This window comes from Neolamprologus brichardi, chromosome 1 (assembly GCF_056152115.1).
Source record: "Neolamprologus brichardi isolate AB-2024 chromosome 1, ASM5615211v1, whole genome shotgun sequence".
Classification (NCBI taxonomy): domain Eukaryota; kingdom Metazoa; phylum Chordata; class Actinopteri; order Cichliformes; family Cichlidae; genus Neolamprologus; species Neolamprologus brichardi.
In genome coordinates, this window is record NC_142104.1 from 17,754,727 (window position 1) to 17,780,571 (window position 25,845).

At 41.6% G+C, this 25,845-nt stretch overlaps 2 protein-coding genes across 3 annotated transcripts in view; both read right to left on the reverse strand.

Moving 5' to 3' along the window:
- Positions 1-3,929, reverse strand: part of furina (furin (paired basic amino acid cleaving enzyme) a) — an 83,359-nt gene extending 79,430 nt beyond the window's left edge. The window contains exon 1 of one of the 2 annotated variants that reach the window (XM_087838120.1): positions 3,743-3,929. The gene's annotated coding sequence lies outside the window, so the exon portion shown is untranslated. Of the gene's footprint in view, positions 1-3,129; positions 3,375-3,742 lie in introns of those variants that run through there. The other variant, XM_087838135.1, reaches the window with a different exon arrangement.
- Positions 3,930-7,978: 4,049 nt separating this feature from the next.
- LOC102778251 (stereocilin) lies at positions 7,979-25,342 on the reverse strand. Its single transcript, XM_035905729.2, has 29 exons — positions 25,267-25,342; positions 24,022-25,158; positions 23,524-23,548; positions 22,843-23,413; positions 20,796-21,674; positions 20,654-20,716; positions 20,443-20,568; positions 19,954-20,120; positions 19,687-19,873; positions 19,355-19,470; positions 17,494-17,626; positions 17,215-17,397; positions 16,815-16,853; positions 16,558-16,734; positions 16,237-16,386; positions 14,757-14,815; positions 14,475-14,598; positions 14,309-14,391; positions 14,066-14,201; positions 13,411-13,613; positions 11,658-11,748; positions 11,379-11,550; positions 11,072-11,241; positions 10,626-10,781; positions 10,009-10,151; positions 9,406-9,554; positions 9,068-9,165; positions 8,235-8,382; positions 7,979-8,087 (listed from the first exon to the last, which is right to left on the reverse strand). Exons 1-29 carry the CDS (start codon positions 25,337-25,339, stop codon positions 7,999-8,001), a joined length of 5,847 nt encoding a protein of 1,948 aa, XP_035761622.2. The 5' UTR covers positions 25,340-25,342; the 3' UTR covers positions 7,979-7,998.
- Positions 25,343-25,845: the final 503 nt, after the last annotated feature.

A 25,845-nucleotide genomic window follows, 5' to 3' on the forward strand; every position in this document is an offset into this window, starting at 1 on the left:
CAAATATCTGGCAATTAGGATTCTCTCTCACATTGATTTTTGTGTATGTCACAATATTTCTCCATTGGCGACTCAAAGAGCCTCCAGAGGGTTCTGAAGATAATAATCTGTGTGTGTAGCAGAGTGATGAAATGACAATAACGATAGTGATAAGTTGAATCATGGAAATGCTACGAACAACATAATAAAAATTTAATTAGTGCTCTCTGCTAAATATTGCAAGAGATTAGCGGAGAAGTGGAGTGCTCAAGCCAAAAATATTATACACAGTAAGCGTTTGCATCCAGGATACTACAAACCATCAACTTCTACTTCTTTAAACTGTCTACAAGCACAAGTCAGCAGTTCTTGGACGTCTACGGTAAACCACAGCGTTTCTAAATGTGTAGATTAGAATCCTCAGGGAAAATCTGGTAATTCCAATCAATTGTGTTGGATGCCACACGTTTACATTGCCTAGTATTCCCAACAACAACCCCAGACATTTTTTCTTTCATACATATGCAATAGCACTGTTGTAGCCAAAAGTGCAAATAAACCTGTTTAACCGCTTGTGGCAAAAAACACACCAGTGAGTACAACCAGGATATAAAGGCATGCAAAGAGGATATACGAGCACCTGTTGGCGTGCAACCCAGTCAAACAAATGACTGAGCCAAACACTCGCCTGGATGGAAATGACTGCTAAAAATAAAAGCGTTTCTTAAAATTTCCAGGTAAAACATTACGTAGCCTACTTTTATGCTTTCATTTGACTTTTAATGTGTCACTGTTGTTGTACTATAATGCTCCTACTGCTGGTGGCACCCTGTGACAACAGATGCACATTTCGAATTAGGCAGTCTGTCATCGGAAACTACCCTTCATTTTGTTCCCACTAATAAATGCTGTAGCCTGCAAGCTGCAACCACCAATAACACTTTCACTGTTTTTCATACATCTTTATAAATACCATTATTGCAAATTTCATTTAAATATCATGTTATAATTTTGAGGCTATATCACCCACCCCTAGTATCATTAGCAGTATTTGGCAATTTCAAAATCTCAAGTTCCAATATGTCAGACAATATTTTTCCCTCCTTTCAGAAACACAAAGAAACAGATTTTCTTAACATTTGATATGCATTTAATAGTTTACAGCTCTGCTAAGATCAGTTGGTTGTTGCGTTCCAAACCCATGTTGCAAACAGGAAGTTGCAGAGTACCCTCTGGTTTAAAAAAATAAAAATAAAATACTATCACAATATGCATTCTCAACATCTCGAACATGGTTGAAAGGAGTTTCTCACGCGTTTACTTTTTAAAAACATTTTGATTAATCAGCTGTTCTAAATGGTGATGAGCAAAACCCAATCAGCTTTGCAATGATTGTTTTTCTAAAATGCATTTATCAATAACCTCTTAATAGGTTATCCCACCCCTGTTAGAGACAGAGGCCTCTCCCTAAGAATAACCTTTTAAAAGAAGCCGACTGAACCAGCAGAATATTCGTGTTTCTATCCTTCCATGTGCTGAGGAAAGCCTGTGGATGACACACAGGTTTCACTGCTGAATAAAGCAGGAAAACAGAATTCATGGCATTTTAAGTGTAACTGCAGTGTTAACTTCTTCCTGTCACAGATTTCCACTGAAGAACTAAAGAACTCAAGATGAAGCCTGCTTTTGAAATAGATACCTGTATTATTGAAGAGAACGAAAAAGAAAAAGAGCTTTGGGACCACTACTGGTTCACATGTGCTTTATAAAAATAAAATAAAATAAAAAATAAAAAAAACACCGCTGTGCATCTTTATAGAACAAGCCCTGTGTTAAACCTAAACCTGGCAGAGCTGCAAGTATAAAACCCTTTCATTCAACATACCAGGAGTACAATGAAAAACATCCAAGCTGAACCTCTCCTGGTATTGTTTATGCTCTTGAATGCAGGTTTCTAATAGCAGGGGTGGCTTTTTATTCATCCCCAGGGTGCATGTTCTCACCATTTTCCCATTTTTTGCGTATCACACCTTCTTAGACACACAACTAAAACCAAACACATCATCAGTGAAGTGTTCCCAGTTTTAAAAAAACAAACAAAAAAAACAAAAACAAAACACAACCTTCATTGTCCACAGAATATCATGTGCTTTGCTATCATTTTTTAGGAGTGAGCTATAATTTTTATTATTAAACCTATTTGTGGGGTTACTGGAGGACTGATTATCACCCTGCCCTATTAGTGCTTGCAAACAACAAAAAAAACTTGCTCATCTGCCCCCCCCCCCCCCCCCCCCCCCCCCCCCCAACATGCGTTCTGTTCCAGTGTTGTCATCTAACTACTTCTCCAGACTTCCTGCTGCAATTTCAGCATTAATGTATCATATAAACACCTCTGTAATATTTTTTCTGACCCCGAGAGCTCTTTCTACGTTTTAATTTTTCTTAAAAGAGCCAAGTGCACAGATGAATTCCGTTAAAAATCTGGCATGATAAGGAAAAGCTTGCTCAGATCTATAAAGCATCAAATGCTTGCATTCAAAACAACATGCATTGTGTTTTTGTAATGTGGTACATGTCACTGCATGCAAGGAGCTTTACAGCTTGTTTTTATGTTTATCCATAACGATGAGCAGCTCTATATTGCCACAGCAGAGAGGTAAAATTATCAGTAGGTGTAACAATAATGGGGAAAACACAGAGGCACAACAAAAGCAGGTCAGCTCCCACGATCAGTGCAGCATATAGTGTGACACTTAATATTCAATGTTCAGTCACATTTCATAAACCCCAAACGAGATTTTCAGGGAAAGCTAATCCAGATTATGTCTTAAACTGTACAAGACTTGTATGTAAAGCAGGCCAGACAGCGAGGTTAATACAACAGCATTTAAACTACTCACATGTGCCAAAATAACAGCAATAGCTGATCAGGACATTACTCAAAGAAAAACTGTGTGTCTCAGTCTCCATATTCATTGGATATACAAGAGTTCCTATAAGCTGCATGTGGCAACAACAAGTACTTAGCCTTCAGAAGACGGTAGCAGAGATTAACTGCAGTACAGATCAGGAAGGAGGAAAAACTTCTTTCTCGGGCCTTAAATGCCAAGAAAAAAAAAAAGGGGGGAGAAACGCTTTGATGTTTACCAGCTAAAGTTGAGAGGTTTTCGTGTGTCAGCTGACGGCGGAGTTTGCGGTCGCTTAAACTCAATTCACAGGTTAAGTCCGTGACAACAACACGCTGTCATAATTTGGCTCGGAGCAAGAGGTTGGAGCTGATCCGATGATGACTCCTGCGCTTGACAAATATGTCTGAAACTGTAACCGCGCCGCGATTAACACAAACTTGACGCCGCGGTAGACTGGGCTGTTCCGTCTCACAGGTGCCTCCCCCTTTTTTCCCCCTCTCTCATCCGCCCCTGCCGAGCATTTCCTCACATTTTACTCCTCACAGCACGGATCACGAACGCCACGATTTTTTTTCTCCTCCACTCCGCAGGAAAAACCACAGAAACCGGACGCGGCGCAGTCGACGTCAGCTCGGCATGTGTGTGTGTGTATACGCGAGAGGTCTCCCCCTTTTTCAAGCAGACACCCACAAACTGACAGGATAACAAAAAAAACATCAACACGTCGTCCGGTTCTGCCCTGTGTCACGGACCCGGTGGTCCTGACACCGAGGGCTCGGTAAACTTGGCAGCCCAAACAAGTAACGACACAAGCTAAAGCAGACAGGAAACTTACCGACGGCTCAACTTACCAGCTGCCGTTTACATCCTGCTCCACACGGCTTGTTGGTGCCTCACACCGCGGTGTTAGAACCGACGACGACGCGACGAAACCGCAAAAAAACTGATAACAGCGAACTGCTGGTTATAAATAGTCATGATAACCCTCCGGTGTGTGGCTGAGTGGTCCGTACAAGCCCCAGGAAATACGTCACGGCCGTGAATGTAGCGGAGACGTTAGAGGAAAACTACCGAGCTGCGGCGCTGCTACAGCCCCACCTGCCGGCCACAGGCGGCGTCGCACCCTCATGCCGACACAGAGGCTGTGTCCGGCAGCTGCCAAACACGCTATTGATTCCTAGAGGGGTCATTTATTATAGTGAAAAACACGCAGTGGATGCCAATCTGTTACGTGTGCGAGACTGTATGCCAATAAAGCTTACTGTAGTTGAGAAAACTGCTGTTGGGCCTATTAATTTACCAGCTTCCTTAACCTTTAAAAGGTTGGGGGAAAAAAACATAATTTATGTCACGGTGCAGATTATGACCTCTTGGCATATGTGGAAAACAACCCATATGTTATCTGAAACAGGTTCAATGCGTTTTAAAAAGCACATTTGCAGCATCTGGTCCAAGCCTGATCGCTATAATTTCCTTTGTTACAGTTTTCTCCACACAAACTCTAATAGTTTTTTTGTTTGTTTGTTTGTTTGTTTGTTTTATCTCATGATGCTGCCACTCCCAGAGCCTGGTCCTGTCCAAGGTCTTTTCCTTTTGAAAGGGAGTTTTTCCTTGCCACCTTCACAAGGGCTTCATACAGAGTTGTTGGATTATTGGGTTTTTCTCCCAATTACCTTCCAGTGTAAAGGACTTTGATTCTGTTTAAATTTTTCACAATCAATCCCTTTGATGTATACCAGTATAGTAAATTTACATTTACACAGAATCTCAAAGCACACCTGGGTTTGCCTCAAAGCATGCAAATGACTGGCTTAGACCAAGGAGGACCCCTATCGCCTCACCGTAGGAGGGTCTCCGTGTGCCTTTGAGGTACCCCAGCTTTCCCCCACAGTGCAAAGACATGCATGTTGGGTTAACTGGTGATTCTAAATTGGCTGCAGGTGTGAATGTGAGAGTGAATTGTTGTCTGTCTCTGTGGGTCAGCCTTGGGACAGACTGGCGACTTGGCTAGGGAGTACCCCGCCTCTCCTTCCATTGCTGGGGTAGGCTCCAACCTAACCCTGAACTAGATAAGTGGAAGTAAATGAATGGATGGAAAACTCATATGTTAATAATACTGACTAGTCCCTGCTTTTCTGTGTCAGATTTAACCCGACTCTAATTAGATGCACGCACCATGTGGGCTGCCCCTGAAGCCAGCGCCTGGTTCCCTTCCATATGGGGACAAACTCAGCACCAGGGTTGCATGTCATTAATTCATCTCTCTCACTCCATTTTCTGTCAACTGTCTAATGGAGCATTTTAATAAATTAACACACTACCTCAAAAATAATGGGAAAAAATTAACATAATATCAAGAAAAACTATTCACTTTTTTTCAGATAATACAGGAACCAGTTTATTAAACAACCTCCAGAATAAAGCAGGATGTTAAACCTACTCCAGGTCCCGGTGGGCAGGCCCATTTCTTAAATCAGAAACCAAATGATAAGCAGTGAACAGTTTCTCACTTGCCTCTTTCTATCAGCGTCTTTCAATAATTTAGTGAGGCGACCTGCAACAGTCTATGGAACAAACACTTCAAATGCTATTGCATTCATCAAATGTTAAACTGTTGCATAGTTTAAACTATTCAACGGTGCCTCCGCTCAAACCTGTTTCCTTGACTACCCATTTTCCATGAGTGCTTATTCAGCTCACTGGGGGCCTGTCACAGCTGACTCAGGGCAAAAAGAGGGGTAAAACCCAGAGAGATCATCATGTCATCACAGGCAACACAGACACTCACACTTCACATTCACATCCACTCCTAAAAGTTGACACACTGAAGTGAATATTCAGACAATTTGCAGTTTTAGACTTTAAAGTCTCAAATCATGACAGCTAAAAGGTTGTAGCAATGGCTAACTGAGGCTACATCTTTTAATTACTGACTTACTGAAAGTGACCAGTTCAGTAATACAATACAAAAACAGAAATGTTCATTTTTATCCCTTACTTCTTTTCAATTTATTTATTTTTATTGATAAGTTAAAACAATAACATATTCTGCAGATTTTAGAGTATTTGTTTGTTTCTTTGTTATTTGTTGTTTGTTTAGAGAAATTAAAGAAATTGAGTTTGTTGCAAAGCTTATACAAGATTCATAAATGACGTGATTGTATTGTTGTCCAGAGACGGTAAGCTGGGCACACTCAAAGGCCATATCCTGCGGTATTGAAGGATTCTTCCATCAAATATGCAGCATTTCATAAAATGAAATGAAATCCTGCTGTAGGGGGGAAAAAATCTTTTAAGCGCACTGAAAGCTCTATTTCCACTGACACAGTGGCGGTGTTATAATGTGCAGTTGTGCCTTGCTACCTTTTGAGAAGCAGCCAGCATTCTGACAGGATTGAGAATCTATTATTATGCAGCTATAGTCGGGGTAATTGATAGGGGAAGAGAATCATGGTGGGCAGAGTCTGCGGGCTTCATCTCTGTCGTGGTCCCTGTGGTTTCCACTTCTTGTGCCTTCTGTGTTCCACTTTCTTTGTTATCATGTTTTCTTTCAGTCTTAATTCTCAGCGTTAGCTATTACCTATTTGTGGTGACAGCCTCTTTTACTTTGAAAGTTAGTTTGTTCATGTGTCTTGTTTTTTGGCTTTGTTTCCTGTTTTGTTTTTGTTTTTTTTGAAAAGGCATATAGACTCGATCAAAGTGAAGTTGAAACTGAACATCAGAATTGAGAAGAAAGACTTGAATTTGGCGTGGTTGTTGGTGTCAGACAGGGTCGTCCGAGTATTTCAGAAACTGCTGATCTACTGGAATTTTTCCCACACACAAAATATCCAGCAGATCAGCAGTTCTTTGGGTGAAAAGGCCTTGTTGATGTAAGAGGTCAAAGGTCAGACTGCTTTGAGTTGATAGGAAGGCAACAGTAAAGCTTGATTTTGACTTCTGTGGGAAATCTACGCCCTAATTTATGTAGTAACCGAAAAACTCCTTTTACCCCTGCACGCAACCTTCCACGCCATTCAGACTGTTGTGGAATGCCTTGACCCGACGTGTAGTTACATTTCTCAGGAGGTGCACGTCAGGTTACATAGAAGGTTGCGGTGTAGGGTTAAAATGAAGTTGCGGTTATGGCCTAAGTTATGACGTAGATCTGATGCAGAAGTATAATTCATGTGTAACTCAAATGAGTGCAGAAGAGCACACATTGGTTTCAGCAGCAGAAGACCACACCACATGCCAGTCCTGTCAGCTAAGATGCGAAAACTAAGACTGCAAATTTACACTGGCTCACTGAAACTAGACAATAGAAGATTTGAAAAATATTGCCTGGTACAATGAGTATTGATTTCTGCTACATTATTCAGATGGTAGGGTAAGAATTTGGAGTAAAAAGCATGAGCGCATTGAACGATTCTGCCTCATGTCAACTGTTCAGGCTGCTGGTGACACGGTAATGGTGTGGTGAATATTTTCTTGGCTCACTTTAGGTTCCATAGTTCTAGCTGAGCATTGTGTAAACACCACAGGCTTACCCCTTTATGACTGCAGTTTATCCATCTTCTAATGGCTGCTTTGGGCCATGTCACAAAGCTCAAATCATCTCAAAGTGCTTTCTTGAACATGGCAAGAGTTCACTGTACTCAAATGGCCTCCACAGTGACCAGATCTCTATTCAGTAGAGCACATTTAGGATGTGATGAAACAAGAGATTCAGATCATGGATGTGCAACCAACAGATTTGCAGCAAGTCCAACCCAGTAGCAGCAAACAGAGCCTAAGAAATTGTCTGATGAGTGTATAGACCACGGTGTATTAATGTAATGAAATATCTCAAATTTCTGAAAGTCTTATCCTCTGTCAAACATTAATTATTGCAGTGAGATTGTTCTAACAAAAGAACATTACAGACAAAACACCTACATAAACTCATTTATATTCTGCCAAGCTGATAACCCACATAAGAGAGAAACATGTGCAGCCAAGCACAATCAAGAGCAATGCAATTTAAAGGAATAGCACGCAGACGAAACGGAACAGTTCAAATTATTTATTTGAAGTACAAATATGATGATACCAGGTCAAAGGGACAATTAAATGTTCTTCCAGTCTTTTAAATGAGTTGCCACAAGAAGAGGTGCAAAGCCAGTGAGCATAAAGTGAAGATGTCTTTGTTCAGGGCTGCTGGAGCCAAGTTTCTCCCTGTGGAAGAAGGAGAACACAGAATACATCATGAGCAAACACACAAATCTTATTCAGTGCTTACCAGAAACAAGTATCATGCAGAGTGGCTTTAACAGACTAAATATGGGGGAGGTTATCAGTTGTATTGTTTCTAAAGACACCCACCTCTCAGCTCCAGCAGAACATCTCCTTCGTATTGAGCTAATCCAACAGCATGTCTCTGTTCCTTGTCCAGCTCTGCCCACTGCTCCTCAGTGACAGCCCACGCCTGCTCCACACTCAACCATGACAACTGAACTGCACTAAACACCACCTGTCAGGCGCACACCCAACACAAAAAATATATATTTTTCATTTCCAGGAATGCAGACATTACATGGCATCAGATTTCCTTTGATTTGACATTTCTCAGTTATTTCCAGAGTTGCACATTTTTATGGCGAGTTCAGTAACTTGTATATAAATAAAATGTTATATTATGTGTATTACAGCAAAAAACTATCCTGTTCTGTTTATCTGTCCAATTAAAAAATCACAGACAAACCCTTTTGAGGCCCACTGTAAGTTAGTGCATTATTCATAATATTTACTTATTTAATATTCATTTGGTGAAAATCACACGCTTAAAAAAAGGTTTTTCCTCATTTTCAAAAAGATAAAAGAGAATGACTGAATATGTAGTCATGTGAAAAAGAGAGAGCTCTTGGCTATGCATGTCCTTAAAATGATTGTCTCAGATACATAGATGCCTCCAGCTGTAAGCAAGGAAATCGCTGCCCACCTGCTCTGCAGACCTTCTGTTTGCAGAGGGCACTCAATCAGAAGAGAGCTGACTTAAAGGTAAATGACCTAAGACTGCTTGCTTCACCGAGGGCCAGAATAAAAAAAATAAAGATTATTTTAATCTGTGAATCATGCAAAGCTACTCTAATGGATCTAAGAATAAAATTATGGAGCTAAAAATCGAGATTCCCTTTAAAACAAGTGATGAAACTCACTGCCATCTTTTTTGGTGATATCAGGGCGATAGCTTCAGGGGTGATTCCCCCCACTTGTTCTTGTAGCAGGGCTGACAGCACCATGTCTGGCAGGCCCGCTGGACATAGAGGGAGAGAGAGAGAGAAGCGCTATAGTGAGATAATTAATGTTTCTCATGTCACATCACAGGAGGAGTGTAGAGAAACATTTCCTCTTACTTCCGAGCCTGTACCCTCAGGGATACTTTTAATTGTACCTATCCATCTAAGAGCTGTCATTTCCACTTTAAAGAGAAACAATTTTTAAAAAAGTTAATCAAAAAGAGTTTACACCCAAGGGATATTATACTCTACTATACCTGCCAACGTCCCAATTTCAGTGAAAACTTCTGGTCCCCAAGTATTAACTGGACCAAAGGCCTGTGGTCTGGACAAACAGCTTGTCAATGCCTCCATCTGCTGCTCTGTGCATGGCAGGGATGTCTCCCGCAGGAACACAACAGCCATACTGCAGTTTGAGGGAAAAGATTCAAGATTTTATTCCTCCTCTGAGGGGAGAAAACGTTTTCACTGGGTTTGTTTTGCTCAGAATCGTGCTCCCGCCTGCTGTTGGTTAGCATCTGCTAGCAGGTTCATGTGATATCAGCTCTTTTATTCATAAAACCACAGCAGATAGTTTTGTGTTGCAGCAGGAGGGAGTTTCATTATGAGCTATTACTTTGACAGATTGTGAGAGTAGCATTATTTGACAGATATTTTTTTTCCTCCATCATGTCAAACTAAGCTGATAGCTATGTTTGACATCTGCCAGTTTGTGATTGTTCCCGTACATATGCTGGATAATTTGTTTATAAAGTTGGATCGCTGTGTTTCCTCCTTCTTGCTTTTACATGTTTCTGTTGTAGCTAGAGCTAGAGCTAAGTGCATGTAGGAAGTGTGGGTAAGCAATTTATGTCACTGACCTGAGGTTGTAGGGGCTCAGTTTTTTTATCTCAGAGGGATGCAGACCACAGATCAGATGGCCAAACGCTGCCAGATCAACAACTGTTAACTGCTCCACTTTAAGTTTGCGTTTCCGCAGCACATTCAAAATCACTGCTCTCATCTGAAAAGTCAGACAGGAACCACACATTTTCATATTAACACACTCATGTTTTGATTCTGCAACTTATTTTCGTAAATTTGGGGGTCAAATTCAAAGGAAAAGCCTTCAACAATGCAGTCAGTGAATCTTATGCATCGGGTATGCTGAGTATACTTGGCCCTGAGTGACTATCTTTATCCCATAATGAAATAAATGATCCTGGTGGCAGACACTAAATCGTTTGAAGACTTTGCAAAAGACATGAATCAGGCAATAGAGCCCAGAGTCTCTAGATCTCAACCCATCTGCATCCCTGTGGGAGATTTGGACATTATTTTCAAACTTCAAAACACAGAAGAACCCAGTTCAAACCCTTCTTTAAAACTCCACATGCTCATAGATTCAGTGCCAACAGTTTAGGCTGGTTTTACTTTAATTTGTCACCCATCTGTTTTAGAGAATAAATTAATAAATAAATTTTAAAAAATAGCTCACCTTTTTAGGGCTCCAGTCTGTCAGTGTGCCCAGATGTGCCAAAACACCTGGATTAGAGAGGTTAGTGTCTTGCAGGTCCTTGTCTCGCATTGCAGTCACCAGTGAGCCCAGCTCCAGCACCTGATCTTCACTCAGCTCTCTCACTGGACTCAACAACTGGATTGAATGATTTTTTTTTTTTTTAGCTAAGACACAATAGTCTAGATTTTTTTTTTCTCTACATCTCATAATTATTTTAATTCTTTAGCACCTCTTATAGATTTTTGATCACTTTTTTGGAACATATATTGCTACCACTTTTGTTTTAGATCCACCTCATGGGGTCAAAATCTCAACATGAAGGAGAGACAGAAGAGCCCCGCTCTGACAGACCCTGAAGCAATCTTAAGGGATGATATATACAGAGAAATATAAAGAGGAGGACCTGTAAGTGGAGTTTAACTGACCTGTCTGAGTTTCACCCACAGTGACCGGCGCTGCTCTGAGCTCAGCAAAGAATCCTGACCAAACACCTCTACGCACTGTTTCAGCTCCTCCTGTGACATTCGGCTGAGCTGAGTGGATGTCCAAGCTGAAGGATATGTCCCTCTAATGTCTGCACAGCTTGGAACCGGCACTGCTCAAGAAAAAAAAAAAAACACACATGCGGATTCAGTGAAAAGATGCTAAAAGTTGGCAATTATGTGTTCTAGTTAACAGAGCTATGTAAAATGCATTAAACAGAGCATGCACTTAAAAAAACATTTACTGAACTTTTTGCCCTCCGGCTCCGTGCTTTCACAATGCCCCGAATGAGGCTCTGAGTCTGCTGTCTCTGGCGATGCTGGTCAATACACTGGGTAATGCACACGCCACCAGTAATGCTGTCTTCCCAGCGCCTTTGACCCACCAGGACCTGCTCCACAGTGTCTTTATTCAGCACTGACTGTACAGCAGAAACCCTTATTATGAATTCCTGCAGGTCAAAATGTCTCCAAGAAAGCCAGTGAAAGTAAAATAAATGTAGTTATTTGAATGATTTTTGCTGCTTACCAGTGGAATGGAGTTAATCTGCTTTGTTGAGAGAGCAAACACCAGTCGACCCAAATGTTCTACATCTCCAATTTGCCACTTGGATGGCTCTCTGGAAAACAAGAGTAGGTATTCATTATTGCTGCTTAAAGTGGGAAATCTCTTATTATCCTGGGTTGTGGAGCCGGGGTTTTATTAGTTCTTTGAAATTTAGGAGTTGTGTTTATTGTCTGGGATTTGATTTATATTCTTTTTTTAGGGTTTCTGGTTCTTAGTGATGTTTATCAAGTAAGTCTGTTCCTCTTATGTTCTGAGTATGTGTTCTGTTAGTATGTTTTGTTAGCTCAGTGTTCCTGTCTCTGCATCCACAGAGGTTCAGTTATTATTTCTTACTTCCTGTTTTATTTTGTAAGTCGCTCTCTCCCTGCACTTTAATCATAATTAGTTCCATCTACATGTTGTTTCTTCAGCTGTGACTCTAGCCCTCAGTGTGTGTTTGAGTATATATAGTCCTGTCATTCCTTTGTTCTTCGTCTCAGTGTCTTTTTAACCAGTTATCAAGCCCTGTGTGTTTCTCTTTGTGCCTTTGTGGATTTTGTATTGCTGTGTGGGACTTTTACACCCAGCCTCATTAAACGGCTGACAGTTGTTAAATCTTGCTCGTCTCCTGAGTTTACATTTGGGTCCTAATCCTCCGAATTGTGACAATCCACGTGTTAGTGCAGGAGCAGTGCTGGGATTTCCCAAATGGACTTGTATTTTACACCATTATTCTACTCTCCACAAATGGATGTGGTTTGTGTCTGAAATACAAAGTTCGCAGGTCAGTGTAAGACGATTAGTATATTTTACTGTATTTTGGACCAAGAAGCTTTGTTTTGCAAATTGTTAAAAGTTGAGACCACATAATGAGACAACTCATCCAGATTCTTAATTTCATTTCACTCTGAATAATCCTCAGCTTGACAGACTGCAGACTGTATTTAACCATTAGTTATTATCCGTCTCTGCTTCTCTTCCACAGTGTCTTTTGTCTTGTCCCCCTCCCCTCCCACCCAGCCATGTGTAACAGATGGCTGCACCTCCCTGAGCCTGGTTCTGCTGGAGGTGTCTTCCTGTTAAAAGGGAGTTTTTCCTTCCCGCTGTCACCATGCGCTTGCTTAGAGGGCGTCGTCTCATTGTTGAGGTTTTTCTCTGTATTACTGTAGGGTCGCTATAACACCACTTCAGTCGACTCTCGTTGTGATTTAGTGCTCTATGAATGAAACTGAATTGAACTGGAGGTGGTAATTTGTTACAGGTTATTATTGTATGTACTGGTTTCAGGCTCACTTGAGATCAGTTGGGGCTAAAATGTACAAAAATGGTTCAGACAACCAAGCTGGTACATTAGTTTGTGTGTGAAATTTCCGATTTGCTACAGCACTGGGCAGCAGCACTATTTCGGTCCAGATTGAACTATCACATAAATGCTGATGCTGCAGTCGTGACCTTTATGTCAGTATATTTCAAGTTATATAAGATATGATAAAGAAAATGATGTGGTGGGCTTGATTTATTTACATATATTTTTACAGGCTTACATTTCATGACTTCCACAGTCCTGTTTGATATATTTTCGATTTAAGTTTTCATCGTGCAACCTTTTTTTTTCTAATTAATTCATTTTTCAGTGCTTATGCTGCTTGTTTGTGTAAATCCAAAATAATAATAACAACAATATTCTAATTCTTATCTTGAGGTGTCAAAAACTCCTACACATGTGTTGCTTTACCCAAACAGGTCTTTCTGGGTGAGCAGAGCACTGATATCCCTCAGAGCCTCTTTAGGAAGGCAGAAAATTCTCATCTCCTCCAGCCGCAGAGCCACCGCTCGTCTGTCCACCAGAGCCAAACTGTCCCTGTCTAAGAAAGGCAGCAAAGGTCCGAGGGTATCCAGAGCGGTGCCATCAATCTGCCCCTCAGACAGAGAAGAGCCCTGCGGAGCACGACATACAGAGAGAGACGTCCCGGATTACCAGGATTTCACACTGAAATGACTTCACTGCTGAGAGGATAAAGGCGGGTTATGTTGCGGAGCACTTTCTCCATCTGTTTTTCTCTAAATACTATAACCGCCTGCTTGAAAAGCCTGAACACACAAATGTTCTTTCTGCAAAATTAATGAGTTAAAACAAATCAAATACGTGACACACAAACACTAACTGAAGCCCTGATTTAACTCATCGAGAAAATGCTCTTCTTCTTTTCGGTTTGCTCTGAATTCTCATTATAATGGTTTAGAATTTTATTACTTTGGGAATTTGCAGAATTTGGTATTTGAGCTTGATAAAGTTTACTTCCTACAGCAACAGAAAGTCTAAAACGTGCTAAAACATGTGCTAACTTGTGCCCATCTTGCATGATAAGCTGTTATTTTGGGTGTTTTACCAGCTCAGTTAAGGCCTTCTCGGCTAAATTGGTCTGTTTATAATGTGGCAGTCTGAGAAAATCAGCAAACTGTGCTTGTACGTGGTCCAAAATGGCTCTGAGGGATGTATTAGAGAGTCTCTCTATCATGGTCACCCTGGAAAAGAGCAGAGCATAGGTATAAATGCAGTCACCCGAGAGAAACAGTAAAACATTTATTCAGAAAAAAAGAGTAAAATACAAATATAAGGAGGTGATATTTACGGCAATGTTGCAGAAAACGCAGAACTCAAAATATTGAGGTCAAGTTTAGGTTGTCTTCTCAATTCCTCTATGATACATTTTCGCTGGTGGCACATCTGAACTTGTTAGTACAGGAAAAAAATGCATTTTCATGGAAACATAAATTTTTATGGCTCATATTCCTCACCAGAGCAGGTCTTGTGCCTCCAGGCAGCTCACTAACAAACTGAAGCAGCTCTACAAAATCTGTATCATTGGTCCAGAGCTTCAGAAAGTCACAGCTCATTCCACCAGCGATATGACCCAGATCTCTATGAGTGAGAAAGAAGTCATTATTTAGACTGTCTTCAAAGCAGGTGTCTGACTGAAAATGAAACTTCAGATGTTTCTGTTGTGTTTTTTATTTTAGCTTGCAATCAAAATATTAAATGAATTATTAAATCAGTGCTTTGGCTGGGGTGAAACCTACCTCACTGACTTGCTGGTAATGTTTAGAAATTCATGGATCTTACTGAATAGAAACTGAGTCTGTAAAGAAAAGGAACAGCATGAGTCAGCATTTTGACTGTGCGTTTCTTTAAAATCAAGAAACAACTCAAACCAGTTTCCAGATATTACAATAAGGCAAGTTTTTTTAGCCCCAACAGGAAAATAAAAATCGATTCCCTAAACGGTGACGAACAATTGGTCCCTTATATACTTTAGCATTGCCATTTGTGAAACTAACAGTACCCTCGTTTCTCATTATTACACATGACATAATTTATGGACATCTATAGTTTGACTTCTTTACATGTGTGAATTGGATGGGTTGTTACAGACGTTTGCTGAAAATGTCACATCACTATATACTTAGAAAATTGGTGTTCAATTTTTATTTTAGCCACTCTATATGCACACACACTGGTTGGAGGATATTTATCAGCAGACGCTGGTTAACCAGAGATATCATATGTATATTGTACAAAATGAAAATCATATTGCAGGTTAGTTCAGAAATAGTGTCATCACGTTGTTTAACCAGAAACGTGAGTTCAGCTCAGCTGCCATTCTATCCTTTTTTTCCATGTAGCACGTCATAATAGAAGGAGACTGTATATGACACTCAGTCCTTCACAATAGTTTTCTCCTTCATGTGAGACTGACTAATATGAGCACAGATGCTCTGCCTACTGTTGATGGTATTTTTCTCCCCTACAGCTAAGTGCAACTGTAAACATGGCAAAGTAAAAGGGAAATTATGCTACCAGCTTAGAGGAAATGTGAATTGGAGCAAACAGCCAGCAGTATGTGTAGAACAGTCAAGATTTTATCACTGTAGATTCACTTTAATCTGTAGAGCGATCCTCATAATAGACCAGCATAAACGACCACACCCTCTCTGCTGGCATCAGCCCCAGAAATCATAAATGTCTCTATACTATATATATGCAACAGTATTGGTTTTAGGTGAAATTTAAGATCACTTTGACAAGTGTTTAATTCATAATGCTCATATAAACATTTAGTACTGTTTTTAAGAGGAAATTTAAGGTTTAACACTGACCCAATGATCAGTCCGATTACTGCACATATCAAGGAAGATAATGAGAGAAAAGGAACTTCATTGGTTTGACTGAAGTCTTGTCGGGCTGAGAATAGGTGGTGAAAGCAGGCTGAAACAATTTTGGCTGTGACAAAACCCCTTTAAGGTAGCCAATTATTAATTTATGCTGTACTCCTCCACATCATTGTACAACATCCAAACTAATTAGCTTGATGGCAGCTGATGTGAATGGAGTATTAATATCCTGAAAGGGCCTCCTGAAGCATATCCTATGAGTTGCAGATTAACGGGGGCGAAAACTGAAGCTGCTAACAGTTTCTTCTTTTGTAAAAGAGCTATTGTTGTTATATGAATGTGATGTTAAACAGCACGCAAAAAAAGGGATTCAAGTAAAAGGGTGCACCTGGTGTGGCGACCAGTCTATGTCTCTGTACACGCCGATGCGTCTCGAAATGATTTCAGCACTCATGGTCTGCATCAGCTCCCTCAGAGGGACAAATGGTAAAAGACAGTTTAGCTGCAGAGTGGTGTTCTTCGTGTCTCTGTGCAGAGCCTGCTGAAACAGAACCACAATAAGAAATGTGAATTTATGCTTTATTGAATCTAATTTGTCACAACCTGCTCAAATGTCTTTTTTACTCAATGCGGCACCAGAGGGGAAATAATAAACCATAAGATTAGAAAAGTGAGAAGACGCAGAGGAGAAGAAACAAAGCTCCGTCACCTCCTGCATTGCATTGTATAGCATGGCTCTATGGCCAGGCTTAAGCTCAGTTAGCAATGTTCTCCAGCACTGGCAGTGGACAGCTTCACTGATCTCAGCCCACTGGAGGTCTCTGAGCACAGCGGGGGAGAGACCGGAGTGTAACGGCTTCAGTCGGCACAGTTTTTCCATGGTGAGCTAGCGGGAGGAGAAAAACTCAGAGGTGAGAGTGCAGCTGGACAGAATTCAGCACAAATATTTTTAAAATTTCCACTTACGTTGGCGTCCTTCGAAATCTTGGATAACATTTTAAATGCCTGCAAAGCGCATTAAAAAATAAGTCTGCCAACAAAACACCTACATTTTAAGAAAGTTCACACAGGACACATATTTCATCTCTGCTTATTCCCTGTTTTTCATTAGTTATATGCAAATTAATAGTAGACTTACATTTATGCCAAAAATCCCTGGCATTACATATTTCAGTAAAGGTTAGCATTTCATTTCTCTGAAAAGGGGGGTCCACTGCTACACGCTTCACATCACCTTATAAAAACAACTAGAAGTTGTCCTGACAAATTGGAAACTTTGTTGAAATGCAACTCAAATTTATACATTTACAGTGACACTTGGGGAGGAAGAAGATAAGCATGACAAGAGAAATAATTCCCTGCTGACCTGTGCTGGGGAATATGTGTGTAATCCTGGCTGTGACAGGACTTCCAGGAGTTGATCTGAGGGGAGTGACAGCAGAAAAGAAGCTCCCAACTGGGGAAGCAGACCACTGAGAGCAGACAGCTCCAGAGGAGCCATGCTGCTGACATTCAGGGTCTGAACTGCTGGTATTAACCAAGAAGACAGCTATTCATAAGACACAGTGAAACAGAGTTAGTCAGACATGCCATGAAAACATACTTGAGAGGAGACTGTAACCTGAAGTTGTCCCGTGCCCCTCACCCTGCCACCAGCACTGACAAAGCCCTTCGATATGCACTGAGACAGCTGCTGCCACAGAGCGGAGGCCACAGCAGAGTCCTGAAGATATGAACCCAAGTCGGATGGATCCATGTAGCACGCAAGGACTCCTAATCTGCAAAAGGCACTCATTCACTTTTCTGATCACTTGATTTAACATTAAGTATGGCATAATGCTTTTTGTAATAGACTTATATTATCTATCTATCAATATCTATCTATTATGAGATAAATCACAGCTAAATACAGAGATCCTTACAGAATGAATAAACTACAGCACAATAAAGATAACATATGTTGCATTGGGTCTGATTAAAATGAGATTCACTATTGTTATTAATCATCATCAGCTTGACTTTCTGGGGAAAAAAGAAAATTGCTGTGGACCCTCTAAGCTACAACTATGGACCACAGATTCATGTTAACTTCCTTTGCTAAAACAATACCAAACAAATATTATTGTGCAAAAGTCTTTAAACATACCTAATTTCTTTACAGTTGGCTCAGGAAATTGGAAATAGGGGCACCAGTTTATTTAAGCATGAGTAAACATAAATGAAAATACAATAAAAAAGTTTTTTAAAGTTTTCACAAGCTTGAAAGTCAGTTCTTGTCAGTCAAGTTTTATTGTAATTTCTCTAAGTAGTCTTTGGGAGTAGTTCTCCAGACTTCTTGAAGGACATTCAAAGCTCTTTTTTGGATTTTGGCTGCATTTTGTTTTGTGCTCTGTTAATACGATCCCACTCTGCTTCAGTCATGTTGAGGTCCGGGCTCTGGGGAGGCCAATCCATGACTGATAGTCATGGATTGGCCTCCCCAATTATCCATTGTGTGTTTTTTCCATTTGCTTTTACTGAACTAACAGTGTGTATGGGATCGTTGTCATTCTGAAAAAAAAAATAACAATAACATTTAAAAAGGCCAATCAGATGCTTTCTATATGCTATTTGATGGTGGATAAAAATTAGATGTTAGTTTTTATATTTCCATCAGTTTTGACAGGATCTTCATCACCACTGGCTGGAACGCAGCCCAAACCATGACAGAGCCGCCGCTGTGTTTTACAGATGGCTGTAGACTATCTCTCCTAACCTCCTCTGTACATAGTCATGAGGATTTCAACATGTTGCCACTCATTTTCAGTCCAGTCCTTGAGGCATACCTCTGCCTTTTCTCCCCTTTTCCCTTTTCTTAAGAATGGCAGTCACCCTTCCACTGAGTCTAATTCTGATGAGGCTTTAGTGAACAGCAGACGGATCAGCTGAAGGACCAGATGCATTTTTCACCTGTCAGGTCTGTGCTGTTTTTTTTTTCTTCCTGTTTCTTGAGGACCTGGTTTTGAGATCATGTTCATCTGCTATGGACAGTTTTTTAGGCCTGACACGTTTTTGTCTTCCACTTGTCCAATTTCCTCATTTTTTAAGGACTCACTACACACTATGCCAGGTTTTCAACTTTTTTTGGTGCAAAAATACTATTTTATGCTTGTCAAACTGTATTATCTTTGGTATTCTTCAAAGATTCAACTACAAAATGGGAACAAATTATATGTTTTTGCAGCACCTAAACATACAATTGAAAATTGTGGTATATCTGAGTGACTCACAGGCTGGTGTTAAGTGGTTGATCACACACAGAACTGGTCTGAAAATGAGTGAAAAAGCAGCCAATGTCCAAAGAAAAAGAAAAACTGTTGCTCTATTGGTCTAGACTACTCAGAAATTTTGAAGAAAGTCCGACTCCTTGGAAGAAAAAATTAAAGAAATGCGAGGTGGCTCAAGACTTTTGCACAATACTCCAGACGTGGATAAGCTTGGATAAGTTTAAGGTATCTGGGTCCCACCTCATTATGTTGTCACCAGTCACATTTATCTTCCTACTGAAGAGGGTCCGCAGCACATGGCGCCCCCTTACTCCATCCAGACTGCCATTGCCAAGTAACTCTACCAAAGGAGCAAGCTGACAGAGAGGATTACAAAGCATGCAGAGTGAAAAGAAAGTTTCATGGTGGTAAAGTAGGTCTTTAATAGTGGTGGTGGAGAACACTTTTCTCTAAAACCTCACATACGTGTTGGTATTGGTTGGTGTATGGAAGCATTTATTCATGTAGGTATTCATTAATGAAAAGAGATAAAGTCATGTAAGAATATGTCAATCAGAGAAATGCCCTCAAACCTGCTGTGATGTCAGCTGCTGAAAATGACTGACTGGGAGGTAAGGCAGAAGTGGGAGGATGGAGCTGAGAAAGTATGGTGGCCATGTAGGGACATCACCCACCACGCTAGACTGCAGGAGTCTTTTTACAAAGGCCTTTTTCTGCAGGGACTTCATCCCCGAGCTGTGGTCACGGATGGCTGTCAATCTGAAGAGCATTGCAGAAGCTGTTAGTGTCACATTGAGATGTTTTACATTAACTATGACCACGTTTGGCCCACAACTCACACGCTGTCATTGACGATGAGGGAGGCTGGGAAGCTCATTATGTCAGAGACAGACATAAAGGGAATGAACTGAGAAAGGTCCACAAACAGCTCTGGGGTCACTCGCGGGAACTTGTGGATGAAAGCTGCTGTCATTGTTTCCATGGCCTGCAACTCTTTTTGAGAGGCCTGACAGAGAAAACAAAACGTCGGACAGGAATGGACGTGAATTCAATTTGGCACTCTTTAACTATGCATGGACCATGACGTGAATCCAAATAAAGCAGAAGCAGCACAGTGCAACCTACTGTAATAACCACCAATCAAAAGAAATGCATATGAAAGAAAACACATTACAATTCTTCTCCATCTCCTTACTCTGTGATGAATAGTTTTACTGAGTGAAATCAACAAGGGCTCATTTATGTGTATTTATCCAGCTAATTAGCTTCTTACACAGAGGAAGCTTTAGCAATAAACATATTTAAGTACAAAAAGTTGAAGAACAAACCTGGCTGGTTTCAACCTGAAGCTGATCCCAGCTTCGATGCATGTGGGAGAGAAATCTCTTGACTGCATCCTTCTCAGCCGACATCACTAGAGTACGAATGCTGTCTCTTGGCATCTGGAGGTACTCCTGGTGGGAGATTCAGTTGAATTTAACTCTCAGTGTGTCTATGTGTGAGGTGTTATATGTGGGTAAATCTGCACACGCTCAGTACCTGCAGCAGAACCTTGAGAGCAGATGAGTTGTCATCACGCTGGATGAGGTCCCAGAGGACTGGCTGATGTAACAGGAGTAACAGGTTATTTACTTATTGTGTGTCTGTTAAACAAATATGTCTGTTAGTAACTGCATCTTACACTGAAGCAGCTCAGCAGGTCCTCCTTTAGTGTGGCATTCTGCTCTCTGCGTAGGAACACTCCCACAGTGTGGAGAACGCTCGTGGAGGCTTCTGGCTGCAGTGCGGACCAGGATGTGTTGTCGATGAGACTGGAGAGGAGAATAGCCTGACCCAGACCCTGCCTTGCCTCTCTTTCTCCCTCGTCCAGCCCCGAAGAGAGACCCACCATAAAATCTAAGACTCGCAGCACATATCCCAGCGCCACTAAAAAACCCTCACGCTCTCCCATCTCGACCTCACACACGCTCAGCTTGTGCAGGACATCCATCAGCAGTGGTGCCGGCTCCACGCACAGCTGCGATGTATCAAAGTCATAAGGTGCTGGAAGCATGTCAAAAAACCTCTGGAGGAAGCACTTCCTGTCTTCATGTTCAGCCAGCAGATCAGCACAGACATCAGCAAACTGAGGATTTGTTCTTAAAAGCCGATAGTAGAGTGTGGCATTCAGACAGATGTACTCTCTCAGTCCACGTGTCTGCACACAGAGCTCCAGGAGGGTGAAGTTAGTGAAATGTTGCACAGGCCACTCTCTGTACTGACAAGTCTTCAAAGTGGTGTCATCATGGGAGACATTGTGTATTTTGGAACAGTATGCTGCAGCCCACCTGCCCTCTGGCAAGGACTGGTGAGAGTCAGTGCCACACAGAGATGAGATCAGGACTGAGTTGTTGGGTAGAAAGCAGTGTCTGAAAGCCTGAGCACTGAGAGACCTGCTGCCCAACTGAGCCAGACAGTTCTCACTGAGTCCTGTATTCCACATTGACTCATCTGAAAGCTGCACACACAGCTCATCTATGCTCGTCTGGTTAAAAAAATGATAGTCTTTTGTCACTGCAGCCTGAAACAGCACAAAAGAAATTAGTCAACCCACCTTATATTCAGTTCTTTATTAAGAATCTTGTTTCGACTTAGCTCTGGAAACAAAAGATTTAATTGCACATTAACAACAAATATTAAATGTATTAATTAAACAAACGATATTAACAAAAGTTTGTTTGTATTCTAACTGTGAAAACCATTAGGACACCCAACCCCCTAATAGCTAGTGTTACCCCCTTTGTCAGAAATAACATCAGTGATGCTTCTTGTAGCCGTCCACCAGTCTCTGACATGGTCTGAGGAAGGTTTCCTCCAATCCAGCAGAATCCCTTCAGCTGTGAGATTTTTGAGGAATTATTTGCATGTACAGCCCATTATCCCAGAAGTCCTAGTCTTTGTTCTCTCTGGCCTCCTGGCCTCTCCCATGCAAGTTAAACATGAGCAGTCTGATTTCTGATTGTAGAGGCATGCATTTTACATCAGCAGTCGCAATAGCCTGCTGTATGTCCTGTGAAGACATTTTTTTGGAGACTTCTTTTAGCATCTTGCACTCTGCTCTGGGGGTGAACTTGCTCAGACAGCCAGACCTGTTTTCAATGTCCTCCGCTCGTAGACTATTTTTGGGAAGGAATTGCTGACTTCAAATTCTTTTGAGATCTTTCCAAATCCCTTCCCAAACTCATAAGCTGCTGCAATCTTCTATCTGAAGACCTGAGACAGCTCTTTTGATCTCATGATAGTGTTCACTCTCACTTCAATGGTCAGGAGCACACCAAACTCAGCCTCTTAGGTTTAAACAGGGCAAGCCTCCTTTAAAATGCTGAGTAAGGATGTTTTAATCATGTGCAACTGATGTGATTCGCCTGTGAGCGAATCCTTGGCCATTTTTAATGTGAATTAATGCAGCGGTGTCCTAACTCAAGTATTGCATTTTACATTAAAATGTGTTTTCTTCAGTTATAATTGTTTAGTTTTATAATTTGAACCTCCCACCATTGTTAAAATGAATATTAAATGTCCATATGACCAAACATGCTTGCAGGCTTTCACAGCATGTCCTAATTTTTTCACATGACTGTATGTTAAGATAAAAAAAAAAAGGCAACCAAAACTCAAATTTGTATTCCTTGCTAAGCTGAATTCCAAAAAGACACTCATGCTCACTCATCTAAAAAGTAATCCATTACCTGATGTGCTCTCTGCAGCCAGAAAGATGAGTTGGCACACACTGTATTGTTAAATTCATGGGCAAAGAACTCGCTGCAGACATGGACCCAGAGGAAGTCCTCCTCTGCAGCAGACAGGTACCAGGCTGCATCAGAGCACGTAGCATGCAGGTCGAGCTCCATCTGATCCATTGCAGGGTTAACTGACCCATTCTCACCTTCAAACAGTTTACAATAGAGGAATACAGTGAAGTTAGAGACGCCGGTCAAGCCTGGGATGGATTCATTACATGCGGCCTCCAGGATTTCTGTAGAGGTGGAGTACTCCATCTCCTTCTGCTGACCGGTGCTCTCTTTAGTCTCTGTTTGTGACTGGCTGTTAGGTGCAGTTAATGGTTCAATGTGAAGCTTTTTGTTGGAGACTTTACGTGAAGCGGGAGTGGCTTTTGGGGTTGACTCAGCTGGTGATTTTGGTGATCTTGGCTCATCTCCTTCAGTGGAAGGGCAGGACAGGAATGGGAGGGAACTCGGGAGGCCCCGGGAGCTTACACCCAAAGCTTGAGTGTTCCACATCACGTTGTGTCTTATTCCCCTACAAATCCACAGACAGAACAATGTCTGTTTTGTTTTGCTAGATATTTAATGCAAAATATATCAAATTAAATCAAAAACTAAGTCATTTATATTTCTAATATCTCTTACCATAAGATGAGCTGTCGTAGGTCGCCTTCAAGAAGACCGATAAGAAAGGAAACATTATTTGGAAATCAAAGTGAATAAGTAGTGGAAAAGCAGCTGGAAGCTTCTGCAGTACACAACCATGGATGATGTAACACTGCAGCTCGGCTAACAATGCCCAACATATAAAGTTACTGACATCAATGGGAGGATTAACAGATGCCCTCACTGGCCAGGATGATTATAACGTTTTTAAAGCAGTGTCATTCACTGTCACTGTCCTCTCCCTGGGGGGTTTCTCTGGGTTAAAATTGTTTTCTGAACAAGCACTTTTTATGGAAACTACCGGAAGAGAATGTGTGACCTTATTTAATTATGAAATTATGAAAAGATTCTGATGTTAGTTTGTGTTTAAATGCAAAAAACAAAGATTTCTAACCACATCAGATAAATTTAACTCCTGTTTTTTATTTCTTCTAATTGTGAGAACAACTTTAGACCAAATCTCATATAAATACTCACCAGCGGAGCACCGGCTCCGGGTTTTGGGCTGTGGCGTATCCACCAGGCTGCTAACGTCATCAAGCAGCGCCATTGTGACTCTTGATACTTTCTCCCTCAGGTTGCCATAGACAGAACTGCCCACCCTGTGCAGGAGGCCCCTCCTCAGCCCATCCAAACTCTGCACGAGAGCTAAATTTTTCTGTGCCAAATTGCCTCCTCGCTCACCTCCACCCGAACGTGACAAAGCCTGCAGCAGCAAGCTTTGCATGGAGTTTGCCTCCTCCTCGGTGGCTACCATTTCATTCATGGATGCATTTCCGTACAACCCATTCTCTCTCATGGCCTCAGGGGGCAAGCTGAAGGGCTTTAAACGTCCGAATGCATTCGAGCCCTTGCTGTGTTCAGCAGCTTCCCCTGCTGGGTGCAAACTAACTACAGGCTTCCAGTTGCGTGTTTCTAGGAACAGCAGCAGCTGCTGAAGCCAGCTGACACTAAAGGCACAGTCAGTGCGACCCTTCAGTGCACAGATGAAGCTTTGTAGGCCTGCACTGGCCTGACCGTAGGTCCCGCTGACGAGAGCCTGAAGAGCAGCTTCCAGCACAGCACTCACTGTCCTCCAGTTTTGAGCTATGAAAGTCAAGAAGGGCCTGTGAGACTGACGCTCTGATAGAGTGATGAGGCTCTGCAGCAGGCCTAGGAGCCAGTCCCAGTGTGGGCTACCTCTGAGGGACAGAAACCAGTCCTGCACTCTAACGCTGGGCCGGGGTGGCACCCGGCCGTTCCACTGATTCTGGGCAGCGTTTCCTTCAGACTGCAGGAAATAATGCAGCACTTTCTCCCAAAGCTGCTCCTCGTCTGGCTCTGCCGGCTCCTCCTCCAACTCAGCACCCATCTCCTGAAGATACATGGAGATGTTGTAGAGGAAGCCAGAGAGACGATGTCTGTTAATTGGCTTGTTTAAAGAAGGCATATTCCTGCTGGGAAGTAGACCAAGCGTTTTTAAGCCCCCCACGATATTCCTCATCCAAGTGGGCACAGACTGATCCTTGGTGTTTGTCTCAGTGGGAGCTCTCTGTGGATTTGCACCGCCTCCTTTACTCCACTCTGAAATGATCTCCTTCAGAATGGCGTATTTCTGGTCTTCCTTGCCACCTCCTATAAAATAGCATCAGAGATAGCTTGAGCTAGCATTGTGTAATAAACAGATAGTAACCAAATACATAAAAAAGTGGATTTGGTAGCATGTTTTGGTGGCCTACTCACCTGTCCTCTCAGGTGCTCCTTGTCTGAGTAAAACAGCACAAACTATGATGCTTGTGAATTTAAGAGCAGCCATCTCCGACCCTTTCATAGCCATCTTCATCTCATGCCAGCCCACACCGCGACTCGTTGGTGTCACATGTTGCTCTATAGACTGAGTCTGCTATTGATTTCACAAAACCCTCATTGAAATGCTTTTTCATTTTAGGTGATGGGGTTGGCCTTAAGGAGTAAAGTGTCTCAGTGGAAAGGGGATATTAAACCTTAATGCCTGGCTACCACATCACCTTACCATCATGGCTGCTAAAACAAGTATCAGTAATGTGATTAAGTCTTACAAATGTTGGGGCTGAAAATTTAAAGGGTCCACATTTTACGCTGAATGGATATCTAAAGACTGTTAAACAGGATTCTTATATTCACACTTCAGTACATCCTTAGAATACCAGGATACATCTGTTTCATTAAAACTATGCTTTTGAATGATAATTATACTAAAGACAAAAAGAAGAGAACTTATTTTCTGAACTTACCCGCAGTTCCTATGCATTCATGCCTCTAAGTATCCTCTGAAGTGTTTGT